The sequence below is a fragment of the Eubalaena glacialis genome, chromosome 11 (genome assembly GCF_028564815.1).
Source record: "Eubalaena glacialis isolate mEubGla1 chromosome 11, mEubGla1.1.hap2.+ XY, whole genome shotgun sequence".
Classification (NCBI taxonomy): domain Eukaryota; kingdom Metazoa; phylum Chordata; class Mammalia; order Artiodactyla; family Balaenidae; genus Eubalaena; species Eubalaena glacialis.
In genome coordinates, this window is record NC_083726.1 from 38887357 (window position 1) to 38912432 (window position 25076).

At 41.3% G+C, this 25076-nt stretch overlaps 1 protein-coding gene across 10 annotated transcripts in view; it reads left to right on the top strand.

Moving 5' to 3' along the window:
• The window catches only part of LIN7A (lin-7 homolog A, crumbs cell polarity complex component), a 393426-nt gene that overhangs the window by 109140 nt on the left and 259210 nt on the right, over positions 1-25076 (top strand). For 7 of the 10 annotated variants that reach the window (XR_009702499.1, XM_061204882.1, XM_061204880.1 and 4 more), the window contains one exon: positions 2168-2258. The exons of 2 other annotated variants lie outside the window; for them this stretch is intronic. Coding sequence is in view for 6 of the 8 variants with exons in the window: in XM_061204882.1 (XP_061060865.1) it covers positions 2177-2258 (82 nt within the window). In the remaining 2 variants the exon portion in view is untranslated. Of the gene's footprint in view, positions 1-2167; positions 2259-11242; positions 11289-25076 lie in introns of those variants that run through there. One more of the 10 variants, XM_061204888.1, reaches the window with a different exon arrangement.

A 25076-nucleotide genomic window follows, 5' to 3' on the forward strand; every position in this document is an offset into this window, starting at 1 on the left:
TTGAAATTATGGCTTTTAGATGTATGAATCAAGCCACTAAAGTACATATTCACAATACAGGATGTTGTTAAGAACTACATTAGTGGCCAAGGGATTTGTATGTTCTTTTCGTCCTCAGTGATTGAATGAGGTTTGATATTTTGTGCAAAGCCTTGGAACATACTCTGTTGTTATCGTCCACAGCTCAACTTCTGTCTGTTGTTTGATTTAGGGGAGATGAATAATGATAGTCCACCAGAACTGTTGCTTCTTCCTGTCTCCCACAGCACTTCCTTTCTACGGTGCTTAGAGCACTTACTGCTCTCATTCTTGCTCAGAGCTTGCTCATATTCTCACAGCCAGCTCATTATTTGTCTCCCAACTTGTACTGAGCACTGTCTAGAAAAAGGGCCACGTCTCATTAATCTTTGCATGGCTAGCGCCTAGCAGAGTGTTGCCATACAGTTCAGGTGGGATGTATGTTTGTTGTATGAATATATTTGTATATACTTTACTGTTTTCAAAGCACATACATGTGCATGATCTCATCAGACCCTCACAAAACTCAGTGAGATTGCAGGGAAGGATTAGTTCCCTCATTTTACAGAACCTCAGTGAGATTGAAGATTACAAATGCCCTTGTTTGACAGATGAAGAAACTGGGGATCAGTGAGAGATTTGATTTCTGAAAAGCACATAACTAAGACTTGAATTTCCAGATCAGTGTTCTGTCTAAACACTTTCTTTCTGAAAAGCACATACTAAGGCTTGAATTTCAAGATCAGTGTTCTGTCTACACACTAAATGAAAATATAGGCATGCTGAACTATGATTTTCCTTATGTCTTTAAGGTCTGTTAGGTGTTTGGCCAATCATTTATGACTTTCTCAAATCACTGGTGAAATCTTGTTTGTTAGTTTTTTTTCAAATGTAAAACCATGAGATGGGAAAGGTTTTCAGAAACCATCCATATTGTAATCAGAAGACAATGACGTAGATTATATGCAAATATTTTGCTGTAAAACTGTGTCTGTCTTCAGGAGTATATTGCTAGCCAAAACAATTCTGCTCTGTCATAGGGAAGCTGATGGAGGCAGCTTTGTCATTTCCAATCCTGAACCCATAGTCATCACCCTTCTGCTTACACAAGATTTCTATATGCCTCTTAATTTCTTGATCAAGAAAATGAGAGTCCCTTCAGTGGCAAGATAGTGAAAGCCGTCTGTTGGGGTGAAGGGGTCACAGCTAATAGTTGAAGGTTCTAGTAACTGAATCTTGATCAACTGACTCTAAAGTCACCCTTTTAAAAACATCACCTCCCATTAGATTACAGGCTATTGGAAGGCAGGGACTGTATTGAATCCCCAAGTCAGGCCATGGCTTAGTTCAATTCCTGTCACATATGTTAATTAATCAGCAAGTGGCAACTCTGAGGATCAGCCTGGAAGAGTGCTAGGGACATGTTTTTCAAACTTAGTGATAGAAACTTCTCTTTGTGTTTTTAATTGTTTTCTCATTGTGATTTTTAATTTAAAACCATTATTAAGAAGTTTGCTTGTGAGATAAGTTATTTTCTAGGCAATATACTCAGGTCCTTAACAGGGGCCTAGTGATGGAACTCTGGCTTTAAGTCAGTTATCTTGTGTACTGTTATAAGTCAACATTCCAAAATAAACTTTAACAGAAATTAACAGCAACTACAATTAAACCCCAACATTTCTGAAATAGAAGCATTTTCTTTCTAGGGGATGGGATTAAGGGGTTGACAAATTCTCTTAATCGGAAAAAAATCATCTCTCTGCCTCCCTCCCCTCCATCCCCTCCCTTTCATTCTTCTCCCTTCCCCCAGACGCACGTACAGTACACTCTGACCATTTTGTTTGAGTGGAAAGTTGAAAGAAAGCAACACACTAGCTACACGCATCCAGCGCTCCTTGGGGTGGAAGAGCAAAGTTCTAGGGCAGAGTCTTCCTTGCCAGAGCCGGCGATGCTTTCGCTCTCCGGTACCTGCTCAGCTTCACGCCGCATCTGAAGGTCCGCCCCTCGCGGAACAGTTGCGTCTCCATCTGGCTGCCAACCCACCCAAGCCTTCTCTCCTCCACAACCACCACTTTCCCTCCTTGCCCCCTCCTTTCCGTCTTCCCTCTCCACCCCGCCCCCAATCTCCTCCTCTTTTTCTCACTACAAGCGGTTGCTGATGCTGAAGCTGAGCGTCACTTCGGCTCCCACGGCAGACATGGCGACATTGACAGTGGTCCAGCCGCTCACTCTGGACAGAGGTAAGGGAGCAGCTCACCCGCCAGGCCATTGCGTCCCCTCTGCCTCCGCCAACTCCCACCGGGACCGCCAGACGCGCTCGGGCAGGGGGAGCAGGGCAGCGAGGACGAGCGAAGAAGGCTTTCGCGCTGAGAGCAGGATACTTTCTTCCCCTTTTCTCTGCCCGCCACGTCCCCGCTGCCCCCTTCACGCCTCACTCGCCCGGCACAAGGGTGCCTTCGCCGGGCTCCGGCGCCCCCGCCGCCACTCCCAGCCCCTCGCCGGATCGCCTCCGGGCCGCCGGCTTTGTTGGAGTGGAGGCGCGGGGATCGCTCGGCGCCCGCCCGGGTGTCGGGGTTGGTGAGGGGCAGGGAGGAAGCTTGCCGTGCCGGGCGAGGGCGCCTGCAGCCGGAGACCGGGGAAGCCTGGCGAGTGAGCCGCCTGCCAGCCTACGCTGCCGGGGACCTGGGAGGAAGGAAGTTTGTCCCCGCGCCGGGGGGCGAGGGTCGGTCAGGCTGCGGGTGCCCGGGCAGCTGCCCGGGGGCGGACAAGGCGTACCCCGTGTGACCTGTGCCGGGGCGCACGGCGGCTGGGCTGCCGCGGCGGGGAGCTGCCCTCGGCCGAAAGGGCAACGCGGAGCGCGGGCAGCCTTGCCGGGGCCGAGGCCGGGGCGCAGCGTCGCGGCAGCCGTGCCCTGCTCTTCCGGGCTTCGCGCTCTGAAGGCGCCAGGGGTCGCGTCTGCCCTCGTCGCCGGCGGCTCTCCGGCAGTGGCAACTCACAGTTCCTCCTGCCCCAGCCAGCCTCGTCCTCTCCCAGCCCTGTGCCACCGCGGTGCCCGGACTGCGGAAGGCGCTGGGACGCAGCGCAGGCTGGGTTGAAATTCAACTTCTGACCTTCGACCCTGTGCGTCCTGCTCTCTGACTTGACTGGGGAAGCAATGTTTGCTTCCTTCCCAGGCCCTCCCCAAGCCTAAGGATGGAAACCTCCGCTGCGATCTCGGCCTCTCCGGTGCATCCGTGCGGGGTTATACCTGTCCTTTGCGTGTTCGAGTTTCCTTTCTGGCTTCCGACGTCCAGTTAGGAATGCGCTGAGTCTCACGACTCTGCAGCGGAGGACACCTGCTCGTCCTGGTCCGCAGCGGCAGGATTTAGGACCGTGGGCGGCCATTTGGAAATGGTGTGCTCAGATGAAAATGATTTAGTCCGATGTGCCTCTAAAAATATTCTTTCTAGCGGATTAAACTGGACTGTGGGGCAAGGCAAAAGAGCATCCTGCTGCGAGTACAGTGAAAAAGCCAGGGCAAACTTAGTGAGGTTTTTAATTTGGAGAGATTGTGGGTGACTTTAACGTAATCTGTTGGCGCCAGAGCGGATGTTATGTGGTGCCCATAGCAACCTTACTTGGGGTAGGAGTTGAAAGATAAAAAAATAATTGATTTTATGTTGGAAAATGTTGGTTTGCAAGCTAGTAGATTAATAACAGTAGTTTAAAAGGTCAGAAATCCATTGCATAATCCATGATTTCTCCCCAGGATCATCATCTGCACTAAGCAGGATAAATCCATTGCCTCTAAAAACCAAACAGATGGCAAGCTATTAGAAATTATGGATTTCCCAAGTATTTCTGTTTTAATGTAATGAGATCTTATATTGTCCCATTCCTAAATCATAGTCTTTAAACATCCCAAGTTAAACGACTACGTTAGGAGAGAAAATGAACAAGCAAACAAACTCCAAGAAAATTACATACCTGAGGAATTTTATATACTACTACTACTAAAAACATTTCACTTTGGGGGGTCTTACTTTAAATGCCTGGATATGTTGTGGAGAGGAAGTGCACTCAGACTAAGTTCTATTCTTTGTTCTTGTTCACAGCCAGACTGTACCTGTCCTTCCCAGTTGTGATTAGGTTCATGGAATAAGTAGCTCAAGAGGCAGGGTGGGTGAGACGGTGAATGTATCTGAATAAATTCACCAGCAGCTCACTGCGCAGTCTGTAATTTACAGATGGTGGGTTACTGGCATCATTACTGTACATGAAGTCAATACATATTAATAATTTCCCCTATACATTATTAAAATATAATTAACTGATTAATTACATCATAAATTGATGAAATAAACTGATAAAAATTTTCCTACATAAAATAAAAATCTCTTCAAAGAGAGAGCCCAATAATACTTATCTGGCTCCTAGCTGTAACTCTGATACTCACTTTGGAGTAGTTGGTTAGCCTCTTTGGGCATCAGTTTTCCTCTATGGCACATAAGGAGTTTGGATTAAATGATTCTGCCACTGTGCAGCTTTAACAGTCTAGAATTCAATGAATTAAAATTAGGACTCAGTTTCTGGTCACCTACTGGGAGATTTTGCAGATCACTTACTCTCCCACCTCTTCCAGGTGTGCTTTGATGTGCTCTGAGGTCACCCGCTACTTTGGCCTCATCAAAGCATTTCTCAAACTCTGTTGCATCTATCTCCTCACTGAACGGAACTCCTTGAGGGAAGAGACCATTTCTCAATTCATCTTTGTATTCTCAGTGCCTGCTATAGTCCCTGATCACGGTAGAAGATCAAAAATTAATGTAAATTAGTGTAAGTGAACTAAGGTTTGTAACAACTTAAGCGCCGTTAAAATATAAGGGTTTCATAGTGAACAGAGGTACAGCTCATAGATTCACAACATTTTGACCCTGGAAAGAATGGCAGGGAGAACATAGGCTAGTGGTTCTTCAACTTTCTTTTCCCCCATGCACTTGACAGATTTCCATCAGCAACCATAGCTCACTTATCTGTGACTATTAACCAAGGGGGTTTGCGGCAGGTGAGCACAGGAGAAAAGGAAAGAAGACACTGCATAAAGCCTCCTAAGGGCATCTCATCAAGCAAACCCAAATACGTAATCCATATGTATTCTGCTGGTTCTTTTCTAGCATCTTCATTTTTCAAATGAAAAACATGAAAGAAGCAATGATAAGAGATGTTTTCAAGTTTACTCTACTAGTTAGTGGGAGATTTTATGCTAAAATCTAATTTTTCTTGTTTGATGCCCTTTGGCATTATCAACAGATTCATCTGGAATCTTCAGGGCAGAGGTTTTAAGCAAACAAATCAAAGCTATGGCTTGAAATTAAGATTGATCCCTCCCAGAATTCAAAAGATATTATGTGAAAGTAAGAAGCTCAGAAGTCTGCGCTAGTTTCCTGGGTCTTGTCTGGGAAGCAAGCCTTTGCCAGAACCAGGCTGGCCCCTGAAAGGACAAACAGGGTGGCTTCAGGTTTTCACTGCTCTGTGTATATCCTAAACTCTTTTCCATCTGCCATTAAGACCTCAGGTTAACTCTGTGGGGGCTTATGGGTGGCTATGGTCACAGCAGGTTCTTGTTCACGCTGGTCCCAGTCCTTAGGATTGCTTATTGAGTGCCTACAGCAAGTCAGACCCTACTGTGGGATTGCTATATACTGGTGAGCTAAACAGACTACCACATAGTCTTCATGGTAATTAGAGCTTAAGGAGGGAAAGAAATTACACACACACACACATACACACACACACACACACTCATTCAAACCATTCATTCATTCAATATATATTCATTTATCACCTGCTATATGCTATGCTACAGGAATGCCGGAGACAAAGTTTCTGCTTTTATGGTCCTTAAGAGTCTAGTGGGGAAAACATAAGTTAGGAATTCATTCATTCATTCAACAAATTATTGAGTGTCAGCCTTATGGCAAGCACTGTTTTAAGCAATATGGTGGTCCTAATGAACAAAGTAGATAAAGCCTAATGGAGTTTACATACTAATGAGAGAACCACACACTGAACACATAGGTATACAACTATAAGTGCTAGTGAGAAAAAGTAAGACTGAATCAAAGAGAGTGATGGGCTGCTGTTTGAAACTTGATAGTCAAGGAAGACCCTTTCCTCCGAGTTGGTGACATTGGAGAAGAGACCCGATGAAAGTGAGGAAGCAAAATTTGCAGATATCTGGAAGAATGTGCTCTGGAGAAGGACCTCACGTGTGCATCCTGGGAGCATCAAGAAAGTCAGTGTGAAAATGTGAGCACAGGGAAGAGTGGCAAAAAATGGGATTTGTGAATTGGTGGCCAGGGGCCAGATGATGTAAGTTATAATTAGGATTTTAGATTAGTTGAAAATATGAAGTGCTCTGAAAACAATAAACATGACAGGAGGATAGAGAATAATGGGGAAGGACCTATTTAGATGATGTTGGTCAAAGAAGGCTCACTGAGAAAGTAAAATTTAATCTGAGCTCTGGTGTATTAATAAGATCCTTAGGAAAAGCATTATGGATAGAGGGAAGAATACACGAAAAAGCAGTTGCACATGTAAAGCTTGGCTACCATCCCATTAATACCTCCATAACCAAGCAAATGATTGAAAAGAAAAATTACCAAGAAATAACAACACTCTAAGTATGCATCTGGGGTAGATATTTGGTTATAAGTATACCAAGAAAATCTCAACTTTTTGCTTCTTACTGCTAGACTAAAACACTATATATTATAATTAGATTTTCAAAAATACCTTTTTTTAAAAATTAATTAATTTATTTTTGGCTGCGTTGGGTCTTCATTGCTGCGTGTGGGCTTTTCTCTAGTTGTGGCGAGCGGGGGCTACTCTTCTTTGCAGTGTGCGGGCTTCTCATTGCGGTGGCTTCTCCTATGGAGGAGCACGGGCTCTAGGCACATGGGCTTCAGTAGTTGTGGCTCGTGGGTTTCAGTAGTTGTGGCTCGTGGGCTCTAGAGTGTAGGCTCAGTAGTTGTGGCGCACGGGCTTAGTTGCTCCGTGGCATGTGGGATCTTCCCGGACCAGGGCTCGAACCCATGTCCCCTGCATTGGCAGGCGGATTCTCAACCACTGCGCCACCAGGGAAGCCCCGAAGATATCTTGAGCATTGTAATTTACACGTCACTATGCATAGATCTACATGTTGAACCCAAGTGGTCATAATATGAGATATATTCATTTTCAGAGTAATATTTTATATTAGACTGTGATGTAGGAAGTAGTAACTGTAATTTACCCTTGTGGCAAAGAGAAGATGCTGATAAGGAGATTAGTGTGGAATCATCTCTTCCAGAATTTAAAATATTCAGTGCAATTCTTCCCTACACCTTTGCCCAGATTTTAATCTCTACAACCAGGAATGACCTTCAGCTAAAATCAAGGGAACAAAGCAGGGTGCAATCCATGATACTTAATACCATTATAACGAAGAACATAGGAATACCTCACTATATTAAAAACTGCATGGATTTAGGCACTTTCCTTCAGTCCAGTAGCTCCAACTGTCCTTCACTTTCCATCTCAAGGTCAGAAAAGATAATACAATGGAATTCTCCAAAATGTTACTTCTGCTTATCTTTTTGCCCTGATTTTAAGCAGAATGGCTTTTTAAAAAATCATGACTTATAAGGAAGTCTTTACATGACTTATAAAGAAGACTCACAAAATCAATTCTTGGAGAAAAATGGATAATTAAAATAATTTCTACAAGGAATTGAAATTGTGTAATTTTAGGGGCTTCCCTGGTGGCACAGTGGTTGACAATCCGCCTGCCAATGCAGGGGACACGGGTTCAAGCCCTGGTCCGGGAAGATCCCACATGCCACGGAGCAACTAAGCCCGTGCGCCACAACTACTGAGCCTACACTCTAGAGCCCATGAGCCACATCTACTGAAACCCATGAGCCACAACTACTGAAGCCCACGTGCCTAGAGCCCGTGCTCCTCCATTAAGAGAAGCCACCGCAACGAGAAGCCTGCACACTGCAAAGAAGAGTAGCCCCCGCTCGCCGCAACCAGAGAAAGCCTGTGCACAGCAATGAAGACCCAACACAGCCAAAAATAAAAATAAATTTATTTTAAAAAACAAGAAATTGTGTAATTTTAAATATTTGAGACTTTGCTTATAACATGATCAATAGTTTACAATCTGCATTTAGGCACCTATATAAAATAAAATGCTGGTGTCACAGCCACTGAACTTTTCTGTGAGTTAAATTCAACTTGGATACATTGCAAAAATGTAAATGTAAATCTTGATTTCTTGGATTCTAAAATAAGTTGTAATCTAAAATATTGATTAAACAAATTTTGATGTGTTTTCCCTTTAAAAAAATTAAAACTTTTGTCCTTTGAAAATTCTAATAGAAAACCAAGAGCTTTTATTTTGTGGATTTCAACCTTATGAAAAAAAACAAGAAGTGCAAAAGTTGAATGCAAATGGAAATCCCATGAGTGCCACACTTTTCATAGAATTTGTGATACATTAAAAATTTTCTCTCTTCCCTTTTCCCTTTTCAAGGCAAGCGGAGCTTATTACTTTATGTATTTCGCAATTCAAGCCTTGGGCAGCCTATAGCTTTTCTAATCAACTGTATTCACCAGTTTTTATGAAATCTGTATTTGCCTGAAAATTGCTTTTGTTCATAGTCCAAAGGGGCTTTCCTCTTCTCTCTCCCTTCATTATTTATTTATTTATTTTTTAGCATGAGGAGAGATTAAGGAAGAAGGAAAGTAAAAATTAAGCTAGTCTTTATGTTGTTTTAAATTTTTTTTTTTTTTTTAATTTATTTATGGCTGTGTTGGGTCTTCGTTTCTGTGCGAGGGCTTTCTCTAGTTGTGGCAAGCGGGGGCCACTCTTCATCGCGGTGCGCGGGCCTCTCACTATCGCGGCCTCTCTTCTTGCGCACAGGCTCCAGACGCGCAGGCTCAGTAATTGTGGCTCACGGGCCCAGTTGCTCCGCGGCATGTGGGATCTTCCCAGACCAGGGCTCGAACCCGTGTTCCCTGCATTGGCAGGCAGATTCTCAACCACTGCGCCACCAGGGAAGCCCTATGTTGTTTTAAAGTTGTATGCCCTGATGGTTGTGATGGGGAGGAAAGAGAGAGGGGCTGACTATATTTTATGGCTCTTGTTCTAAAGCCTTTTTACATAGCAGCCAGATATGTTTTAGTCTACAAACATTATTTGCTTTCTTTCTCATTTTTTCCGTAAGCGTCACTAAACATTTTAAAACATATTTTTATTTAATTTTTTTTGCAAATCAATATTTGAGTTTCTTCTTGCACTACAGTTACAAAATATTTTCCAGGAGTCAGAATCGAGTCATATTCACCTTTTCTTTTTGTTTGATAATGAAAAGTTACAAAAAGAAGGAACCAAATTTCTAAAAAGTCTTAGTTATTGAAAAAGGTATTTTCCATTTAATGAGAGTTTTATACACAGTTTTAAAATTGAAATTGAAGAATTAATGATCGAACTTCCAGGAAAAGAAACAGAAATCTGGTGAATACCTTCTAGTTTGGTTTGTCAGCCATCCAAGCTCTGAGATGTATTTGGTGTGCTCTGGTCACTTATGAAAATAATGCTTTTGCTTTTGGGGTGCTTTTTCAGGATCACAGCTAGGGCTTAGCTATTTAATAGGGAAAAGAGAACATTTAGAGAGGAGTATCAAATGGGAAGATATGTATATTGGGTTTTAAGGGTGCTATTATAGGTGCAAAGCCAATACCTCTTGGAGAGAGTTCTTTATTTAGTTCTGACATCTGTCTATTAAGATATAGTCTTCATCAGGTCAGAGACTCTGCTGGATTTGTTTACACAGAGCTCAACACACTCTTAATATTGATTGATTGATCAACTGAATAAATGAATGAATGAAATTGACTTAGTTGGACTAGCTATCATGGAGTCATTCGTAATGCTAAAAAAAAAAAAAAAAAAGCCTTCCAACCTATAATAATGTAAAAGCGGTGGCTACCTTACTTTGTCACTTTGCTTTGTGTGTGTGTAGCAGACCTAAAAGTGGAATGCTCTCCAGGGCCAAGAAAGGATGTGAGGTGCTGGTGTTGATACTTGTAGCCCTACTTCCATTGCTTGCATCCACCTGCCATCTTAACTTGTTAATTGGACCAGGCAAGTTAATGCCAGAGTACAACTGAAAAGGGTAAAAAAAAAAAAAAAAGACAAAAAAGGAGGAGGGCTTAGCAGAATCTGCCCCCCCCACCAACACACACACATAAGCTATACTGCCTTACTTTTTTTTTTTCTTTTAACCACAAATGGATGAATAATAGAGCTATGTCCTGATAAACAAGTTAGAATCGATTTAATTTGAAATCACTCTGGGTTGGCAAATGTAAACACAACCTTAAAGTCATGTAGATTACATCAATGCTTTACTTCTGGTCTAAGTGATAAAGAGGTTTTTTTTTTTTTTTCCTCTGTGACTGACTTTTACTAAGTGATGTGCTAGCTGAATTTGAAGACTTGTCTATTAAAAGTAAAAGTAAATATATCCAAAGACTACTTGAAAAAAGTTGGGTTGAATTGAAACTTATATTGAAATTATACTCAGATAGTATCTGACTTGGACAGAAAACAAGGACTTCTAGTTTGAACTGGTGGTAATTTCCTCTAGAAACACAGTAGCTATTCCAAGTCCAACTGGTTATGCTATTTTTGTTTACTTGCCTACTGTGGTGATAGTTAATGATATTTCAGTATGAGCTCTGTTTTTTTTTTTTTTTCTATCAAAGAATCATCTTTCACCAAAAAAGGAAAAAGGATAGAATAATGGGAATCATAGAATGGCAATAAGATTTAAACCCCCGAGTTAGATGGGGGGAAAAATTCCATCAAATCATAGCTGGGTCTATTTAATGGTATTGAATTTGGGAATATGGCTGAGAGAATGCTGAAAGTGATTTTTGAGGAAAGTTGTCAAAGAGCACTAATTGCTGATGAACAAATATCCTGGCTTCCAAAAAGGTGTTAAAGATGTTTGGGGAAACTACAGACCAATCTACTTGTTGTTGCCTCCTGGCAGAAAAATCTAAGGCATATTAATAGAAGAATGTGATATTGGCACTTAAAAAAGAAAGTGGTGATCCCACAGAGCCTACATGGGATCACCAAGAATAGTTTTTTTTCAAATTTCAGGTGTGTGCCATAGCAATACTATATACTCATGACAGCACAACTTTCATAGAAGCACTGTGGAAAGTGTGAGGTATGTGAAGTGGATGATTGCACTGTTGGATTTCTAGTGGTTGAAACACTATTCCAAGGCAATTTGGTTCTCTGTCCTATTCAACATTGTTACCAATATTTTGGATGAGTGCCATAGAAGATTTTTTATAAGTGACATAGAGCTAAGAAGAATAGCAACTAATTTGGCCAACCAAATCAGTATTCTAAAATTATAACTAGCTTGAAGTTTGGGATTAGCAGACACAAACTACTATATATAGAATAAACAACAAGGACCTACTGTATGGCACAAGGAGCTATATTCAATATATTGTAATAAACTATAATAGAAAAGAATATGGAAAAGAATATGATATAACTGAATCACTTTGCTGTACACCAGAAACTAACACAACATTGTAAATTAACTATACTTCAATTAAAAAAATATGTATATATAACAAATCTATAAAGAAAGTTTAAAGATCATATCTGTCATTCACTGGTACCAAATCAATTTCCCATACTGAATAGAGAAAAACCCGTGAAACAATAGCAACAATTCGAAGTCAAAAATATATATAATATTTAAGTTTAATAGCCAGGTAAGCTCACAAATTTAGATATTTTTAAAAGTGTAACAAGAATGTAATGTTGTTTTTCAATAAAAGTTGTTTGCCAAAATCTTTTAAAAAAATAAATAAATGAAATTATAACTAGCTTGGACAGGTTACAATAAAAGAGAGAAAATTTAGTGAAAATGAATGTATTCTTCATTCATTCATTCACCAGGAAAAGGGAGCCAGCGCTGTCTATTCATTGCCCTTGGTTCTACTGCCCAGTGAATACTGCCCCACTGGACTCCACTCAACAACCTCTAAAACCTCAGGCAGGCCCTGTACCTCAGTCAAGCCATCATGATTCAGTCCTGGGTCGAGACAAGGATGGTTTAGTATGGCACTTAAAACATGCACCCCAGAGCCAGCCTGTCTGAGTTTGAATCCTAGCTTTTCTATTTACTAACTCTGTAACTTCCAGTGTTACTAGACTGTTTTGAATCTCAGTTTTCTTGTCTGTGAAATGGGAAATGATAAAAATAGCAGTGACTTCATAAGGTCAACGAACCTTAAACGAGTTAATACGTGCATAATACTTAGAACAGGCCTGACACATGGGCACCACTCAACAGTGATAATTATTTCTTCCCTGAGTCCTCAAAGTCAAGGAAGACATCCTTCGATATCCGCCGGATATTGGTTCCAGGACCCCCTGCTGATAACAAAATCAGAGGACGCTCAAGTCCCTTACATAAAAAGGTGTGGTACAGTTGGCCATTGGTTCTGCATCCGCAGATTCTGCAATTAGTTGAATCTGTGGATGCGGAACCCCCGGATATGGAGAGTCAACTGTACTCCCACCCTACTGCCAGGAGGCAAGGACAGATAATGTTTGTTGCCTTCAAGCTATACTAAGAGGCAGAGACCGTGTTTATTTTGGTATGCTGTAGAAGCAGGAAGCACTTGGAGATGCCTGGGGGTCAAAGCAAAAATTTCCTGTATAAATACCTAATTTGCCAGCTCACTCTTTCCCTAAATCCCTTCTTTCTTGATGCTTCTATAACATTTATTTTCATAATTGTACTAGAGCACTTACCACACAATATAGAATTTTTTCTTTTACACTGCCGTCACCGTAACAACATAAGTTATTTATATTCATCTTTGTGTACCCATTGCCTATCACAGTGCCTGAAAGACAAGTGCTCAAATGTGTGCTGAATAAATTAGTGTTTTTTTCTTCAAATACTGCATAGCTTCAGGGGGTAAAACTAGGTGAGTTAGCAAAGGATACAAGATGACAGATTTTTTTTATTCAAGAAAAAATTCCCCACATTTATTCTGTTCAAAATTAGAATGGGTGCCTTCCGGGAATTTGTGAACATTCCATTACCAGATTACTGGAAAAGTACAGGCAAAACTTGAATGACAAATTGGAAAAGTTGTTACAGATGGACTTTATGATTGGGTAATTGTTAAGGACAGGGACTAGAGTTTATGTAGATGTTCAGGGTTTTTATTTTATTTTATTTATATGCAGATATAAAAAGTGTACTGAACAGTTGACTGGGGAAAATATAACCAAGAGTGACTTTTTTTTTTTTTTTAAGATGGTTCCAACAGTATCTCTCATCCTACATTCTCTCTCTTTTTTTTTTAATTAATTAATTTATTTATTTATTTTTGGCTGTGTTGGGTCTTCGTTTCTGTGTGAGGGCTTTCTCTAGTTGCGGCGAGTGGGGGCCACTCTTCATCACGGTGCGCGGCCTCTCTCTGTTGTGGCCTCTCTTTTTGTGGAGCACAGGCTCCAGACGCGCAGGCTCAGTAGTTGTGGCTCACGGGCCTAGCTGCTCCGCGGCATGTGGGATCTTCCCAGACCAGGGCTCGAACCCGTGTCCCCTGCGTTGGCAGGCAGATTCTCAACCACTGCACCACCAGCGAAGCCCAAGAGTGACTTTTTGACTCTTGTTTAGTGCTGTTTAATTGTGAAGCATCACATGATGCTGAGAGAGGCATAAACATGCCAGTCAGAGGTGTGAGCGCTGGATCCAGACGTCTGGGTTTAAATCCTATCTATGCCTGCCTCTTCCTTAGCTCTGTAACCTTGGCCTGTTAATATCTTCTCTCTGTCCTTTACTTTTCATTTATAAAATTGAAAATAATAATAGTTTCTATCTCTTAAGGTTACTGTAAAAATTAACTAAGAAAACATATGCAAGTGCTTAGAACACTGCCAAGACCATAGTAAGTGCTCAACACGGATTGATTTTTCCCCACTCCTTCTCCCCAGGGCATGTGTTTTTCCCAGTGCAGTAAATGAAAAGTGCACAAGCTTTGGATTTAGACAGATATGGATTTGAATTGCAGTTCTGCCACTTACTATCTATGGAAGCTTAGAATACTGCTTACTCTCTCCACATTCTATTTCTTTCATTCTTAATATAGGAATAATGACACCCACTTTATGTGGTGATACATTCCTTTGGTTCTTCCTTAGCCTCGCAAGGAAAAGAGAATGAGACTCTACCATGTGCCAGGTACCGAGTCAAAGGCTAGGGGTAGAGCGTGCAGTCCAGGGAAGACAGACGTGAAACAGGTAATTTATGATAACATAGTTTGAGTATTATAGTAACAGCTCACACGTATTGAGCATTTACTACGTGCCAGGCATTGTGCTTAGAGTTTTTCATATTTCATTTCAATTAGTCCTGAAAACAAACCTCTGAGGCACATGCTATTAGTATTTTGAAGATGTGGGAACTGAGGCAGAAAGAGGCTAAATAAAGGGATTGGAACTCAGTCTGGTTTATATTGAGACCTTGAGTTTAATCACTATGCTACACTGTGGAGAGCAAGTGCATAGGTCTGTAACAGGGTCTGTAACGAGACTTGAGGGACTTGGACTTGTAAGGGATGGCAGACACGGAGGTGCTTGCAAAGGCTTCAAAGAGCAGACAGACAGGTAGGAGGCATCCCCAGGACAGTATGTTGTTCAGACAAAAAGGAAAGAATTTTATTCAATGCTTATAAAAGGGGTATATCCTAATGCTGGTAAAGACTAATTTAAGTGATGTATTTTAAAAGTCTAGCACAATTATTTGAAAATAGCAGGTGTTTAATAAATGGTTGTGCTTATTATTAATCATGTTTATTACTTTCTTGGTACAAAAGATCCAAATACCCAAATATGGCATTATAAGAAAGTCTAGCAAGATTCTGTTCCTTCTTTCCATGCTGTGCCAGTGAACCAAGAGATTATGACTGTGACATTTAGATCATCTTTCAGCGATCTGTCATGCGCAGATAAAGCTTCTTCGTATACTTGGAATTTTGACAGGCACACAGAGGGAGTTGAAAAAGCGATAATAGGGCCCCAAGTCCCTTTTCTTAACAGTCTTTGCTGTTAAGTGAGACAAGTGCAGCACAACCTGAGTTTCAGGCATGAAGAGAAAATTGTGACTTCTTTTTTTGCTTCAAGATTGGCTCTAAATGGCCTGAAGGGCATAAACACACTCTGCTTACCCATGATCTTTAAAATATATGCCTTGAGGTTTTAACATGTGTTTCCGTGGCCCAAGCCATGCTGTATTTGCCTAGCATTAAATGTGGGAGAGATGATCCATCTAAGTAAACTGATCTCGGAGAGGCAGCAGTGAGCGGTGGTGTGAAGCAAGATCTCAATTCCCTGCCCAGGAATTGAACCCGGGTAGCCTGGATGAAAACCAGGAATCCTAGCCACCAGACCCCCCTGGCTCTTGCCCCTAGTGAAAAATACATTTCTCACGGAGGCAAAAACTGTAAAAACACATACAAAGTTTATTATTGGAGACATAGCACAACAACAAGCGGGAGAGCACACAGAGAAACGGTTTGTTTAGTGAAGACAGAAGCAAGGCAGAGGTGCACACCCGGAGAGAAAGGTGTGGGCGTCCTCCCTAATGAGGAGGAGTGCAGTCAAGAGGTGGTTAAGTCATTTATCTAGGTCAGTTCTTTGTTTACCTTGGGCCAATTATCTGGTTTCTTTTTCCACACCTGCCCTAGGACTTTCCCCAACATGTGTGTACAACTTTTTTCCAAGATGGATCACAGCCCAGAGGCCTATGGGACGGCCTTAGCATCACAAATTATGGGGTGGTGCCCCCTCCTTTTTGACCCCCAAGGAGCCTTTCTGTGCATGTGCAATGTTTCCCTTGCCCTAAGGATGGGAAATGTATGACCTCCTGATCTTTTAACAGCATTTAGTCCCTCTCTGTCCCTGCCATGAAAGTGTCCAATGTCCAGTTATCTACCCTATTCCTGTTGCTGTTTCTTATATCGAAGTGCAGATCTCGAAATCCAGAGAGGAGTCCGGTCATAAATATGTAGTCCGGAGCCCGTTTATCTCTTGCCTCAGGAGGTGTAAACAGGGGGCTGGTAATGAAAGTCCGGCCTGGAGCCCATCTTCTTCTCACCCCAGGAAGTGTGAACAGGCCAGTTGTAAATGTCTAGCCTGGAGCCCATCTATCTCCTGCCTCAAAACCTTACAGATAACTGAAAATTAATTAATGGTTAATTTTTAACCATTTTTAACCTGAAAAATATAGGATTCATTTCCTTTCCTTCTCTGGTATAGTATATGTTCTCTAGAAAATGGAGCTTTTGTAAAAGAATAGTGGAAGATAAAACAAGTAAGGCAGGACAACAATGCATATTACTAAAGGAATGATGAGATATTTATGTGGATGGCTCAAAGGGAAATTCTGCATCACTCCAGCTTCTCAGACCTGTTTTAGTTAGTTGAGTTTGACAGATACACGCCTCTGGATAAATAAGGTATTCTGGATCATGTAGACACTCATTTCTTCTGATGACACACATTTTCCAAGTATTGACAGTTTGGCTTCCAAATGATAACTTTGAATAGCAAAGTATTAAGATTGTGTATGCTATGGACTGAATGTTTTTGTCTCTCCCTTCCCCATTCATATGTTGAAGTCCTAACCCCCAATGTGATTTGGAGGTGGAGGCTTTAGGCAGTAATTAGGGTTAGATGAGGTCATGAGGGTGGGGATCATGATGAGATTAGTGTCCTTATAAGAAGAGACTAGAGCTCTCTCTTCGCCATGTGAGTATACATCCAGAAGGCAGATGGCTGCAAGCTGGGAAGGGACTTTCACCAGAAACTGAATCTGCTGGCACCTTGATCTTGAACTTTCCAGTCTCCAGAACTGTGAGAAATAAAAGTCTGTTTTTGAAGCCACTTAGGTTATGGTACTTTGTTATAGCAATTTAAGCTAAGACAGTATAGCAATCATCACATGATCTTAGCCCCAGCAATCCTCTATCCTAAGTAGTTGAACAAATTAGCTATAGGCAAGATAAGTTGTACACAGATACACATTAAGGTATACCTAATTTCCTGCTTAGCTTCATTTTTTTCCCTGTGTGAGTTTTGAAATCTTTGTCTTACATGTACGAACAAGTTTTCAGAGCCTCTTCTCTTGGATTGTTCTCCATTATTTTCAAATACATTGAATTATTTAAATACATTTAATTATTTTTTTCTTAGCAGTTTCTCCTGGATATTTTTCGAGATGAAATTTTCTATTTGTAAATTATGCATTTTCCAAATGTAAAGGAGCTGTATCTAATCAATTGCCTTACATTCAAACAATACTTTACTGATCTAATATTGATGTAGGCCTTTGCTTATTTTGCTATAAGTCTTTCTTTTAATGTTTGTATTGTGGGGGGGTGTTGGCTAGGGTCGACAGTGTGTATCTTTAACTTATCACAGCCTCCCTTAAAATAATATACTTCCAACTGCTGCCTCTTGTCTTTTGTGCTACTGTTATATCTATGCTATAAATGCATAATTCATTGCTACTAATTGTGCTTTAAACCAGGGCTCATGAGTTATAACCCCCAAACCAAATCCAGCCTGAGAGCTAAGAATGTTTTTTTCATTACTTTAAATGGTTGGAAAACTCAAAAAGAGAAATATTTTGTGACAATGAAATATTTTAATACAATGAAAATGGTATTAAATTCAAATTTCCATGTTTATAAGTAAAGTTTCATTGGAACATAGCCATGCTCATTAATTTACATGTTGTCTATGGCTGCTTTCAGGCTACTTTCAGGCTACAGTGGCAGAGGTGAGTAATTTCAGAGACAGAGACCATTTGGTCTGTAAAGCTTCAGCCATTTACTCTCAGACTCTTTACAGAAAGTGCCTGCCAACCTCTGCTTTTAGAGCATTAAAGAAATAGAAAAGAGAGAATGGCTTTTATATTTGCATTCAGTTGAACCATTTGAGTTGCTTGACCCTCAGCTTGCAGTCTTCCTTGTACACCCGTGTCCCAGCTGATTCTTGCTTTTTGCTCTTACATTCCCTCAGGGGTAGACTACTGTCGCTCCTTTCTTGGTACTTACTAGGCTGGTGGTGGGGACAAAGGAGCTTCTCTGTTGTCCCGGCCCAGCCTTGGTCTCAGGAAGACCCTGTGCCTGAGTCTCAAGGATGGGGCTTTCTCAATGATCCTGCCTCTTCCTGGTCTACCAGACTAAACTCTGCCTTCATCCTTGGAGGGTCTTGGTGGGAGAGCTCCCTGCCCTTTCCTCAGTGGTAGGGGGCCTCTAATAGTATCGGTATTGGATCCTGGAATTAACACTGTTTCCTGCTTCCCTCTCCCTCCACCTTGGCATACAGGGTTTTTTCTTTTATCTGTCTCCCTGTTGTAACAGGTTTTTACCTTTACTCTTAACTCTGATCCATTCTTTCTCACGAGCTCCCAGTAAAAGCTTGTAAAAATTGCCTGTATTTGCCACTCCCAGAGGTTTTATATTGTCATGCTAGCTCACATTTGGACTTTTCATCAATCAGTTAAACACTTTAGCTGAATTCTTCTTACCCATTTGTATGGCACCCAGTGTCTCTTCTGCCCATGCTCTGCCACAGATGAGTGAGCCTGTGCTGAGTGTGAGCCTGGCTCACCTCCCCTCTCTGCTTGGATGGGTTTCTATACTCTTCAAGTTTCCTATACTATTACAGTTTTGCAAAGTTAACTTATCCTATGTGAGCTAAAATTCACACTAACCTAATTGAGTAAGAAATTGTGTTCCCAGTTGGGAAGACAGACTTTGAAAGCATTTTTGCAGTCTGGTTAATTTTTGGTATTTATTTGCACATCTGAGCAACTGTTTGGTTAGGCAGACTGTCTTTATGTTGTTGCTCATATTTCAAATTAAAATCCAATTTAGAGACTAATTTGAGTGAATCTGTAATATGGCAGACTGAGCTAACACAGAACCTCTCCCATTACAAACATCAAGAGGTGCCACATAAAATCTAACAATTAAACTCTCTACAGCTTAGACTGCAAGTGAGAAAGCATAATCTCCAGGTGCCAGGAATGAAAGGGGAAGTGAAGGCTGGAATGGCAGCGGTATCGCGCTGACATCTTGGTACAAGCGGACGGAGGGAGATGAAGGGGATGCCAAGTGGTCCCAGACTGAGAAATAAGCCCCATGGCTGGGGGCAAAGCAGGAACTGAGGGTGACGTGTTAGATCTTCATTATACCCATACCCTAAACTGCATTGCTTAGCTTGGAGTCTGAATATATACCACTGAACTGGTTCAGGAAACTTTCTCTCAAGAAACTTACATAAAATGAGTCCTAGCCTAGGACAGACTAGAGAAAGTAAAATGAAAGCACTCTTAAGAAGCATCCAGCTACATCACTGGTTTCTCATAGAACAAACAAACCCTGCCAAAGGTGAGCTCACAAATAAACATCAGAAATGAATGAGAAGGAGATAGAACATTCGAGTGAGTGTTGTCAGTGCTGACAACAAACCAGGGGGTTAGTGAGCCCTGTGTTTTGGGCAGAAGGGACAGAAATTCAGAGAGAAGAAGGAAGATATGTCTGAAAAACTAAAAGAACTCGATATAGAAGAAATCAGAAAGAGACTATAAGCATATTTATAATGATTTTAAAATGCACTTTAAAAATAGAAACTATAAGGAAAGAACATGACACTGAAAAAATGAGTAAATTTGAAAAAGATTCCTGAAAAATATGAGAAAAGAATTCTAGAAGTTTTTTTTCAAATAAAATGACATTAAATTATATTAAAGTTTTGAAAAACTTGAAAACTTCTATTTATAAGACTTTTTTTGTTTTGTATTCACATACAGGAAAATAATTAGCACCATTTTCACTTTATCTGATACTAAGGGCTTATATTAGAAATGACTGTGGAACCTGAAAGGAAGCTCTTCTTGGTTAAGTATCTAAACAGCCAGGAACTGGGGGTAAGGCTTATGTTTGGTTTTGATTTTCTGAGATATTAATCTGATCATGTCATTCCTTGCATTAAACTCTTTAGTGGCTTCCCATTTTCCAATATTTTAAATATATCTTAATATGTTCTTAATTTTATTAACTGACCATATGCCAAAAATTATTTATGTATAGCCTTTCCCCTTTACTACTTATGTCCCAAATACCTAGAACACAGCCTGGCACATTGCAGGTGTTTAATAAATATTTGTTGAATAAACAAAGTCAGGATCTTGGCAATGTTGTTCTCTTTGTGGGGAGAACTCTTCCCTTCGTCTTCCTCCTGTTTCTTGGCAGATTCCTACTTGTCTTTTTAGCATTTGGGTTTCAGATTCCTCAAAAAATCTTTTCTTGTTCCCTGAGCCTAGTTTAGTTCCCTCTGTTTTATGCTTCCATAAAACCTTATAATGCCCTTTTGTAAATTCACCCAATTATTCACTCAATTCTTGAGTGCCTACTATGTCCCAACTCCTGTTCTAGGTCCTATGTAGTGAACACAGACATAATTTCACCTCTTGTGTAGCTTATATTGTAGTGGGGTATAGGTGGAGGAGGACAAGACAAACAAAAAAGTACATAGTACTTTCTATAATTTTAAGTAATCTGAAGAAACATGAAGCAGGTTTGCGGGGGGGGGGGGGGGCAGTGAGAGAGCCAAGGAAAGTAGGGGTGGATCCAGGGAAGTCCTCATGTATTAGATACAGTAAATCCCCTACATATGAACGAGTTCTGTTCCAAGAGTGTGTTCATAAGCCCAGTTTGTTCGTAAGTCCAACAAAGTTAGCCAGGTACCCAACTAACACAATCGGCTATATAGTACTGTTCTGTAATAGGTTTATAATACCTATCACCACTGCTTTTACGCTTGTTTCCGGACATCCTGGGCTTGAAATAAAGATGCTGTACTACTGTACTCTATACAGTACTGTACAATAAAGTACACAAAAGCACAACCACTTGTGGAGGATGCACGCACGTGACAATGTAAGCCAGACACGTGAAGTAACTTACGTGATTGGACATGCGAATGCACGTTCGCATCTTTGAAAGTTTGCAACTTGAAGGTTTGTATGTAGGGGACTTACTGTATAAGTAAATAACGAGTTTTCCCTGAGGATAACTGGGGAAAAGTAGCACAGAGGAAACAGCAAGGGTAAAGGCCTTGAGGCAATAATGTTCTGAAAGTATTTTAGGAACAGCAGTGAGCCCTGTGCCTGGGGCACAGTCAACAAGGGAAAGGGTAGAAAGAGATGAAGACAAAGAGGCTTTGGGGTTTTTTTTTTTTTTTCCTGGACAAGTGATGTCATTTTAGTTGTTACAGTTATCTCTGGGATGGGCAGGGCCAAGGGGGAAGGCGCAGGGTGTGGGTTCTGGGTGGACAGTCCTAGGACAGCCAAGTCCTAAAGGTGCAGCCCCGGGAGCAGGCGCGAGGTGGCGCCAGGCCGCTCCAGGAAGTGCAACTCTAGGCTGGGGGCTGGGAGTCTTGGTGATTCCCTGGGACGCCAGGCCTCGCCCTCCACCGGGCTGGTGGGACCCGGAACACCCTAGAGGGGTTTCGCTTCCGTCCAGGGTTCCGAAGATGGTGCCCATCTGTTTGAGGGGCAGTTCAGTTGTCCCAGCCTGGGGACTGCCACCGCAGCGCATCCACCGCGGCAGGTATGCGCCCAGCTCCTTTCTGAGCTGCTGGGGTGGTCGGGACAGGGGGCCCCAGGCAGCCTGGTCACCACGCAGCTGTAGGTAACCCGCTGCCGGACATGGTGGCTGCGGCCGCTGAGGGCCACCTGGCCGCCCCCGGGAAGACGGCGGCCTGAACGCGTTCCGGGAGCCCAGCCGAGCACTGGAGGTAGGCCAGCGCGCCCTCGGACTGGAGGAGGCTGACGCTTGCTATTTTAAGGACTTTGGCTTTTAGTCTAAGATACTAAAGCCACAGATGGTGGGATTTTTAGTTTGAACGGGCTAGATTAGTTGGGAAGTAAATGAAAGAATCCAGATCAGAGATGATGGTGGTAGGGATCCGGGTAGTAACAGGAAAGGTAGTGATAAGTGGTCAAATTCTGGACACGCCTGGAAGACTTAGCCAGCACGATTTGATGCAGGTTTGAGTATAAGGTGTAGGAGAAACAAAGCAGTTGATGAAGAATCAGGTGTTTGGTCTGAGAACCTGAAAAGATGAAGTTTCACCTGAGATTGGAAAGACTCCAGAAGAGCGTAGGGGGAGGGGTTTACGTCCAGGAGAAATACTGATTTTGGACGTGTTGAGATATCTGTTAGACGCTAGAATGAAGAGTGTGAGTTGCCAGCTGTATAAAAAAACTCTGGAGCTCAAGGGAAGAGTCCAGGATGGAGATATAAATACGGGAATTATCAACGTATAGATGGTATTTAAAGCCATCTGGAGGATGAAAAAATGGGGCGTTTGATGACTCAGCTCTGCGTAATTACAACACTTAGAGGTTGAGAAGATGAGGAAGCACCAGCCAGGGAGGAAAAGCAGAAGACAGTGGTGATCAGAGGCTAAGTAAATGAAGTCTTTTAAGAAGCTGGGAAGGCTTATCTGTGTGAAATGGTAACAGGTGAGGTAAGACCTCGTCTGGGAATTGACCATTGCGATTAGCAGTGTGAAGGTCATTGATGGTTCTGACACTTTTTTGAAATAGTAGGTAAAAGCTTCATTGGTGTAGGCTCAGGAGAGGATGAGATATTTTAGGGACAGTAAGAACAACTTTTTGTAGAACTTTTGCTTTCAGAGAAATAGCATAGTAGCTGGAGGGAGATATAATTCTCAGCATGCCTGGAACTCCTGGTAAGAACTACACACTGTGGTAACAACTGTGTCCATCTTGTTGACTGCTTTTTGCCTGGTACCAATGCTTGACCCAAAACAGATGTGCAACTAAGTATTTCTTGAACAGTAAGTACCATTTCAGTTAAAATTATAACGTAAAATTTTTTAAGGTTTAGAAGTATTTTCAATAGATGTTACTTTTTTTAAATTGGATAAGAATATGTGTTTTGACACTGGTTAAGAAATGAAGTGATCACAGATAATATGATCATTCCACATCTACTTACCAATTTCCCATCTGGCTCAATTATACTAAGCACCACATACCACCTTTATTTCAGGAAAACCATGCAATAATGACAATTTAATTTGCTAAAAATATTCAGTGCAGGTAACTTTATCTACAGCAGAGTTTTTTCAAATCATGGAGAGAAGAAAGTAAATATATTTTTCTTTCGCAAAGTAGACTTTGGTTTAAGTTTGGAGAGCATCAGGAAGCTCTTAAGTCTTTAAAGAGCTATTCATAGTACCAGAGTTTTGTGTGAAAGGTTGATTCATTGCTAAATGATGGTACACATTTATTTAATGAAACACATTTATTTGGTTTGAGGATGAGCGGCTGTAGTACAGTAGATCCTAGGTTTGACGTCTGGGGAACTACAGAGATGAATGAAGTCATGAAAGAGCAGATTAAACATGTAGGTTGCAGATAGATAGAGGTACTTAGCTTTGTTTGATGGGTAATCGAGAGTGTTTGAAAATTTTGAGCAGGGAAGTGAAATCATCTGAGCTGTATATTTATTAGCTACTATGAAGATTGGCTGCAGGATTGAATCTATGGGGAAGAAGAATGTTTTACAAACATGACTCTGGGAGATTTTATTGGATGCTCCTTGAAAAACTTTCCATGGTAAAATGAATTAAGAGATACTGGGTTTCCCAAACATCAGGTTAAACAAACTTAATAAGATGTTTCTTTACTGTAGCCTTTCAGATACTTTGTGAATCTCTAAGTCGTATGGAATATGCAGATCATGGAACTCTTTGTTCGAGGAATCCTATTATTCTTTGGAACAGTTTGACAATTTTGGACCACTGTTGTATTATCGTTGTAATCTGGAAGAGTTATAGGAATGCAGAGGAAGGATGAGATAATGATGGGCATGCCTTATTGACTAATAGATGATGAAAATGGGGAGAGGAAAAAGTCAAAGGTGAGACATGTGGGTTCACAAATTTGATGAGTTTAGCTTAGCACTTGATGAACTTTAAGATGTTGGAGGACAGCCAAGTATAAATCAGAGTTTTAACCTGGAAAGCATTCAAGGCTGGAAACAAGTTTCAGGAGTGCAGATACCATGTATATAGTGCAGGAGGCTAATCTTGAAATGATTAGAACATGAATTAGGGATATTGAAGAAGTGATAGCTACAGATTTTCTTTCTCCAGAAAAAAAAAATGTGGGATAAAGCAAAAGTCTAGTTTTAGAAAAGATGCGGCAACAAGTGCTTGAAAGTAAGTACTTGAAAGTAAGCATCATTTTCAGTATTCGGACTGAGACATAAAAAGAAAACCAGTGTAAAATCTGTTTTTATGCTCAGAGTGTTAATTCTCCATGTCAGTAAAGTGTGATGCTTCCTTCAGAAATCCTGACATCCTCAGCATAGTTGGGCAATCGGTGTATTGTGACAAGCCAGGAATTCCTCACTGTTTCAGCTTTGTCATCCGCCCTGTGATGATTCATTGTGTCCACATAAGGAGTACAATCCTAGGTTTCCAACTCCTCTCCTTGACGTTCTCAGAGGTCTGGCTTCTGGGCCTCCTTGTGAACCACTGCTCTCAAAGAAGAAGTTGTTGCTTAGAACTGTGCTTGTCAGCACTTGCAGGTGTATCATGGAAAGTCTAGGAATTTATAGAACAGCTGAAAGGCTGAAAAAGTATCACCATCAGAAATAAAACCTTTTAAAAAAAATCAGAAAACTGAGATAAAATAAAATACAACACAATATGTCCTTTGTTGTGTTAATATCCTTTGCATAATTAAGTCTACCTGCATTTATGTTTAGAAGGAAATGCATGTAGCAAAACATGTAGTTGCATTTTCAAGGTCAGAATGGGGAGTTTGGAAGAAAAATATGGAGCAGACGGTAAGCTCATAGGAAAA